Here is an 8329-nt window from a genome sequence, read left to right on the forward strand (position 1 = left end):
AAAGGTCAGTAAAATATTCAAAATCAAACGTATGATTCGAGTCAAATTGAAATATGAATTTTAGTTCGAATTGAATATTTTATAAATATTAAAAATTTTGAATCTATACATTAAAAATTTGAATTAATTCAAAATTTGATATACCATATATTGATATATTTTATTATATATTTAATATTTTACTAAAAGTATAGTATTTTAATAAAATAAAAAACTCAAAATTATTAATTATATATAAATATACTTATTTCAGTTTATCATAGACATATTCAATATTATAAAAAAATAAAATAAATTATAGAATTTTCTTTTTTGGAATTTTCGGTATTTGGTTCGAATTTTTATTTTGAGTTTTCGAATTTTGGTTATTTCGATTTGGTTTGGATTGATTTTTTCAAAACATTTGGATTTTTAATTTGGTTCAAATTTAGCAAAATTCAAATAAAAAATTGGAATGCTTACTTTTAGATGTGGTGGGATCTTCCCTGAACTAATTGTCGGTGAAGTTTGTATTATCATGAACAAAAACAATATATAAGTACAATTTTCTCGGAGGAATTTGATCGATAGATATTTTAAATAAATGTATCAAATTCATTAGTTTATTTGATGATGTGATTAATTTTAAAGTTTTAAAAAATTTATAATTTTAGATTTATACTCTTTAATAATCTAAGACAACAGTTGTGACACCGATCTAAATAAATTCAGCACAACCACTACAAAAAAATAGTATATTTGTAACGGAATTTTGTCGCTAAAATTCACGTAGCTAACGTAATTCCATCCTTAATTCCGTCTCTAATTTTATTAGTAATGAAAAAAGTAGATTTAGGAAGAAAAAAATTTCGTTATAAAAATGATATTTTATTATAGTGAACACTGAGAATACATTATAAAGAGATAAACAATTCATGAAATGTTAAATAAAAATACAAATAGTTTACTGGATGAATGCATTTAATGTGCTTAATTCTATTGGAGATTGCGATAAATTTGACTATATATAACATATGTTGTTCGTATCTTAACACAGTATATGAACTAACAACATATCATATATAGATAGTTTGCACGTAATATGTGTTGATATATGGACAATAATAACACAAATTGTTAAATAAAAACGGGTATGTAATAAGCTGAAATCAACTATAGATTGTGTTTTTGTTTTACTATATTGTGTAATATTTGTTCAATATTTAATATAATACAAATAGAAGAATAAATAACACATGTTATAGTCAAAGTCAATACAATTAAAACTTAATTTAAGTACATCAAATACATTTATATAGCAAAAATTATGTACTTTTATTTAACAGAATACGTACTGTGTGAGAAAATCAATATAGTACTACCAATTACGCATTAAAATAATTGTTTGATACGATGTTTTGAATGTAAATTAAATTATAGTGTAATATAATAAATGAATAATATATATTTGATTTGATATTTTAAAAAAAATAAAAATTGAAATAATAAAACCAAAATCGAAGTCACACAAGTAAACACACCCGTAGTTATCTCACACCATAGATATACATGGGATAAAAAGACAAAACTACCCTTATTGATAGGATAAGAACCCTAGCTATAATACTTCATCTTCCATCACCCATCCATTGCTCTTACACTTCCCATCTCTACAACAATGATGAAACTATTCTCACTCTTTTTGGTCCTCTTGTTCATCCATACTTTCGCCTCCGCCGCGTCGTCGCCGGTGCTCGACACCGACGGAGAAGAGCTCAAACCTGACGTCGAGTACTACATTTCATTCAATGACTATGGTCCTAGCGGTGGCATCGGGCTCCCCAGAGGGTGGGGGCGCCTAAAATGCCCCGTGAGCGTAATTCAAATGCTTCAGGATGACATAGGCCTCCCGGTGATCATGAAACCCGTTAAGCCCTCCGAGAGCAAAATCCTCGAGAACTCGACCGACGTCTACATAAGTTTCCCGGGATCCCTCACTCGATGCCCCGGCGGCGCGGCCTCTTGGAGGGTCGAGTACGTCGAATCGGTCAAGAAATCCCTTGTTGTGGCCGGGACATTTGTACCGAACCCGTCGAGCTACTTTAGGATCGTGCAAGACCCTAGGGAAATAAATGGGTACGTGTTCGCCACATGCCCGAATATTTCTGGGCTTCAATGCCGCAAACTTGGGCTTTTTGGCGTGGGCGATCAAGATCGCTTGGCGGTGAACGATCAACCCAACGATCTTCCCTACAAGTTTTGGTTTGTTAAGAAGGAGAATGTGGGTGTGATTCAATTGCCTAAATGAAGGGAAGTCGCGACGATCTAACGGAAAATGTTTTAATAGCTCGAATAAATTATGAAAGCGATGATTAGTGTTGTGCTCTTGGGATGCACGGTTTTAGTTTTATGCGCTCCTTCGTCTATTTGTTCATGTTGATGATGGTGTGACGGAATAAAATTGAGTCGTTTGTTGTATGTTTCATATAACGATCGGTTCGTCTATTAATCAACCTATCTCTTAACTTTTAAGCACAATACTACTAGAAATTTGTTAATTTATCTCGAAAAATTGTTTCGTAAGTAAGTTTCAAAATAAATTGTGTTATAAAATCTGTTTAATTTACGAGATTAAATATTGTCTCGATAATGGTTTGATAATGAGATAACTGATCTTTAATATCTACAATTTTTTAAGTAGTGACGAGCAAAAGGTCACATACAAGATTTGAGACAATAATTGTTTGAAATAATTTGAGAGATAATAATAAATAATTTTATTAGTAGTGTAATTTCTTTAATCGGATCCAATACAGTAGGAACTTATGATTACAAGTTCACTTTCATACTAAAGCAATTTTTTACTGGACAATGTAGTTTTTTTTTTTTTTTTTTGGTTAGAAGTAATTATAGATTTTTCATCCCAAAATGTTGATTTAAAAAAAAAAAAAACCTTTTACTCAAACAAAATTTAATTTTTATTTTTAATAACGTGAGAGCCGACAATAGCCCAAAAGACTAAAAAGGTGCCCCTACGTTGCAAATTAACTGGCTCTTGGAGTATATCTTTAATTCAATTTAAATCAATTTTTTGTTTCTATCCAATAATTTTTTTGGTATCTCCAATACTTTTTCGGGCACATTTTCAGGACCACTAAACTGTAGATTTTTAAATTGATGGTACATTCAATAATTGTACCAATCGAATTGAATATGTGCATTCAATAATTGTTTAAACAGAGCTTTTAAATTTCTGAAAAGTTTTGAAAATAAATTAAAAAATTAAGTATTTAATATAATATTTTACGAAAAGAAATATGTATTTAATGTGATATTTTTTTTTTTGAAATAATTATGATTTGAAAGAATGATAAACATTAAAAATTGTGTATATACATAAACAACATGAGGTGAATAAATGACTGTTTTATTTGTATTTTTATCTTATGGTATCTTCTCTGTAATATATATTCTATTTTTTTTATATATAAAATATTATACCTAAAACTTATTTATTTTTACGACATATTATCAACGATTTATTTTTAATTCAATAATAAAATTAAATATAAAAGACTCGACAATTTGAAACACTTCATAAAACATTGTGTTTGTTTGTGGGTTTGAGTTTTGGGATTTGAATGTTTGAATAGTAAAAATTTGAATTTGAATAGTTATTTGATGTGATAGAAATAGACGATGGTTTGATGTTTTTTTTAATGTAAAATAAATTTGTAGTATAATATAAAAAAATAAAAATAATTATTTGATTTGATGTTTTTAGAAGAAAAAAAAATAAAAATCTGAATATTAAAAACCTTGTATAAATTCCACAAAAGAAAAACCTTCTATTCATTAATGAATATCATGTAAATGATAATTTATGTATCAATAAAAGCGTACTAATTTTATATACAAATGATCGAATCCAACTACCATGTCATTTAAAAAATAATAAAAGTAAAAACCTACAAATTACTAAACAAACACACTTGTTCAGTGGATGTACTGTTCATCGAACATATTTGGGAACAAGACATAAAATCATACCAAATCAACAATGAAATAAAATAAAAATTGGCATAAGAGAAAAATCTACACAAGAATTTTCAAAATACAAAATGATTTTGAAGCATAAGCATGATATACAAATAATCCAATTAAGGATCCATATTTTTTTCTTTTCCAAAATTATCCGTAATCGCTATTCTTCAAGTGCATAGTGGATAAACCTTTGAGCTGAGAATAGTTTATAAGCCACACCAGTTAAGACAAGAAGGACTGAAAAAACATTCGTAGAATTCGATGCAAACATAATGTTGGCAATGGGCCAACCTTATGTTTTGGTTGATGTTTATATGTGGGCTTGTGAGTCGAACACCAAGAAGATGGCCCAAATTGTCAATCAATGAACCAAGGGAATTATATTGTAATTCTTCCGTCGTTCCGAAACTATAGTCTTAATTGGGTTGAACATGAGATTTAAGAAATACTAATATTATATTGGTAGTTGGTAAAAAATATAAATAAAAGATTTTTTTGAGTGTATTAGCGTAAAAAATAGTAACAATTATGTAATAAAAATGAAAAAGTAAAAGGTAGTTTCATGGTGATATGATTATTTATGGAAATAAGACTATTGTTTTGGGACAAACAAAAATGGTAAACAAGACTATTATATTGAGACGGAGGGAGGAAGAATAATTTTAGTGAAAATTGTAGTACATAAAATTGATTGTAATCTATTGTATGGAGGGAGTAAGATTCCATAAGGTAGGGAGTAGGTTAGATAGAATTACTAGAGGGAATTTTGTATAGTCAGCTCAAGGTGAGAAAAATAGGGCTAGGTAGTAAGGGGCGTGTCTCGATTGTAGATATATGTTTTTGTGACATCCCGGTCCGCAAGCCACGCAAAACTGGGCGTGTCTGGATTGTAGATTGATCTCACAGGTCAACACGAGTCCTTCCAACGCACTTCTGTGCACATCTTGAGAGACTTCACAGAGGTCACCCATTCTCAAATTACTCAAGCACGCTTAATTCTAGAGTTCTTTCAGTAGGACTCCCGAAAAGGAATATGCACATTGTTGACATGAGTAGTCTATTCAATCCATTTAATTTCTAATCAACTTTGGATGGTCTAATACCGGCTCATCCATACACGGGAGTTGGCCAAACAACAGCTCAACTCCGAGGTATTACAATTTCCATAATTTTAGGATCAGGGATAACTTTTCCAACAGCTCCAACACGAGGTAGGCGGACAGGAGCAACAATGTCACCTATTTCTGTTCGTCATAGCTTCCTAGTTATGAGAAAGCTCTTTAGTTATTGCGCCCACAAACTATAGTTGTCTATAGATAAAATAATATCTATTGGCATATGAATATCCATCTTCTTCATCTCACATAAAAAGTCAAGAACTCGAAATATCACAAACTCAAAAACATAAAGTCGCAAATGCAGATTAACAGATGATATCCGAAACTCAGATGAACCTAAATTGATAAACCAGTCACATAGATTTGTAGAAAAATTAAGGTTATGGTGTCATGTGATAAATTGTTCAATAAGCGGTTTCCCAAATACCCTCAAAAATAAATTCATATATAAATATTAAAATCCTGTTAACTTCTATATAACTATATATTTCTTTTGTATTCGTAAAGGTAAAAATATCAAAACAATTTTACACACTTCTAACTAATAAAAATACTACTCTCTCCCACACAACTTGTCCTCTATTTCTATTTTTGTCTGTCCCACCTAATTTGTTATTTATTTATTTTTAAATATAATTATATACTTTAATCAAATTTTAATTCATAATTTTTATATATATTTTTTTATTTTAATTAAACTATTCAGTCATTTTAATCTTAATCTTAATTTAAAATTATTTTTATTAAATCACAATTATTTTTACTAATACACTTCTTAATTACTCACTAATTACAACAATGCCTACAACTCCGTGCCTAATCTAAATGAGATAAATTAGCCGGGACAAATTGAGTATTATTTTTTTATTTACTAAATAAAAAAAACAACAAAAGAAATAGTTGGGACCGTAACTAAACACAAACTTGAGCTATTTGAAAAGGACAAAAATGCCCTTCAAGTCTCTTCAATAAGAACCCCTAATCTACACTACATAATTTTCATAATCCATCAATCCTTCTTCAACTCACTTTTAATCTTAAAGATGGTAATAAAATTATTTTCTCTCTCTTTGCTCCTCCTCATACTCATCCATGGAGTTTCCGCCGATATGTCGCCGGTGCTCGACTCCGACGGAGATGCAGTCACGCCAGAAAACGAGTACTACATCTCCAACGCCGGAGCAGGTTTTCACGGTGGAATCGGACTCCCAAAGTGGTCTCGTTTGAGATGCCCTTCCAGCGTCATTCAAATGCGGTCCGAGACTCAACTTGGCCTCCCGGTGAATGTCGAGCCTGTTTACAGATACTCCACCTCCCCCCAAATCTATGTGAATCAGACCACAGTCCAAATAAGTTTCTCAGAACCGGTCACTGGCTGCCTGGGCGGGGAGGGCTATTGGAGAGTCGAGTATGATGAAGAGGCCGAGAAAACCCTTGTTGTGGCCGGCATATTGATCGGTGTTCAATTATCGAGTCAATTCAGGATTGTGCAAGCCGGGCAAGCGAATAATGTCTACACTTTTGTGTCGTGCTCGCGCCTTAAATGTCGCGATGAAATTGGGCTTTACGCGATGGATCATCAGCAACATCTGTCGGTTAACGATCAACCCAACGAATTGCCCTACACGTTCAAGTTCATTAAGAAGAAAGCAGAAAATGGTATTCAGCTGCCTAAGTGATTATCTCAAGCTGTGAGGAAATATCGAATGGTAATGTTAATAAGGTTGAAAGCTGTGGGAGTTGATTTTCGAGTGATAACATTAATGCTCTATGTATGTGTGTTGGCTTTCAATTTCTTAATTAGGACAATCATAAATAAAATCGTACGTTGTATGGTTTGTGTATGTTCTTTTCAGGAGGACATATCTGGTTAGTAATGTTCTTTACATCTCATGAGTAATTTTACCTTAAGTCAAGATCTATTGAATCAACATAATTGACATAAAAAAATATAACAAAACAAATAAATCTAACTTGATTTCATTAGTAATAATCAGATTCGGATATATATGCAAATATTGTGTTCTCCAAGTATATAAGGCAACCATGTTTATGAAAGAGGTGTTGATTTGTAGCCATGTTTGTAGGGTTTGTTCACCCAATTTACTATAAATAATACAAAATATATATAATATATCTCTATATTAACACAACATATACAATATATACTCTATTTATTTATAAAAAAACCAATAATTCAACAAAAAAAAAATATTAATTTCTATATTATCGACATAATTTTTCATACTTAACATAAAAAATACATTAATCCAAAAAGACAAAGTGAACTATCCTATCCTTGGTATTTGCTAGAGAATCCAATTTGTAGTTACTTAGGATATTTTTTGTGTATTCCTTTGGAGTTCGATTTGTCTTTTTATTTTTTTATTTTTTATTTATTGTAACTATATATAATAGTATACATGTAGCAACTGATGTGCTAATAAACGTAGCAAATGCTTCTATTTTATTTATTTAATTTTATCTATATATTTATTATCGTTTAAAGTTTTCTCGTCAGTTGATAATAGCTAACTATTATGAATTCTTGTTAATATATATTCAGAAAATATGTCAATAGTTTTTGCACAATTTTTTGTTTTCACAAACTTTGGAATTTTTTTTTTTTTTTTGGATATTTTATTTCTAATTTTTATAAAATGGGATGACAGATGGTTTTTTCAGGGATTTTGGAATATGATTTAGTATATTAAACTAAAACATAATTTAAATATTTTTTGAAGTATTTCGATGATAACTATACCTCAAATAGATTTATTTAACAGAAATATCAATTTAGTGTGTTTACTTGTCACGTTTTACATCTGATTTTACTATTTCAACTTTTTTCCCTAAAAAATATCAAATCAAACATCCATTATTTATTTATTTTGTTACACTAAAATCTAATTTTACATTCAAAACATCACATCAATACATATTTATATCACATCAAGCAATTATTTCAATTCAAAATTTTACTATTCTAAATCACAATCCAAAACTAAAACCTCACACGTAAACACACAAGACCATTTATCAATGCTGCAACATATAAATCTTTCAATCAAGCGTGTGATTTGATTTGCAATCTTGAAATTCTAAAGTTTATTTATTTTAGAATTCGTTCCTTGCAAGACAAATTATCAATGTTGCAACATCTAAATCTTTCTATCAAGCTGTGATTT

General features: G+C 30.0%; 2 protein-coding genes across 2 annotated transcripts; both read left to right on the forward strand.

Moving 5' to 3' along the window:
• The first annotated feature begins 1657 nt into the window (after positions 1 to 1657).
• Positions 1658 to 2287, forward strand: LOC127255139 (21 kDa seed protein-like). Its single transcript, XM_051280531.1, has one exon. The coding sequence runs from the start codon at positions 1658 to 1660 to the stop codon at positions 2285 to 2287; it is 630 nt and encodes a 209-aa protein (XP_051136488.1).
• Positions 2288 to 6250: 3963 nt separating this feature from the next.
• LOC127255140 (factor Xa inhibitor BuXI-like) lies at positions 6251 to 6820 on the forward strand. Its single transcript, XM_051280532.1, has one exon. The coding sequence runs from the start codon at positions 6251 to 6253 to the stop codon at positions 6818 to 6820; it is 570 nt and encodes a 189-aa protein (XP_051136489.1).
• Positions 6821 to 8329: the final 1509 nt, after the last annotated feature.

This window comes from Andrographis paniculata, unplaced genomic scaffold (genome assembly GCF_009805555.1).
Source record: "Andrographis paniculata isolate CXL003 unplaced genomic scaffold, ASM980555v1 Contig53END, whole genome shotgun sequence".
Classification (NCBI taxonomy): Eukaryota; Viridiplantae; Streptophyta; class Magnoliopsida; order Lamiales; family Acanthaceae; genus Andrographis; species Andrographis paniculata.

What these genes read in the sequence shown, in the direction of transcription:
- LOC127255140 (XM_051280532.1), top strand. Translation starts at nt 6,251, where the DNA reads ATGTCGCCGGTGCTCGACTCCGACGGAGATGCAGTCACGCCAGAAAAC.
- LOC127255139 (XM_051280531.1), top strand. Translation starts at nt 1,658, where the DNA reads ATGATGAAACTATTCTCACTCTTTTTGGTCCTCTTGTTCATCCATACT.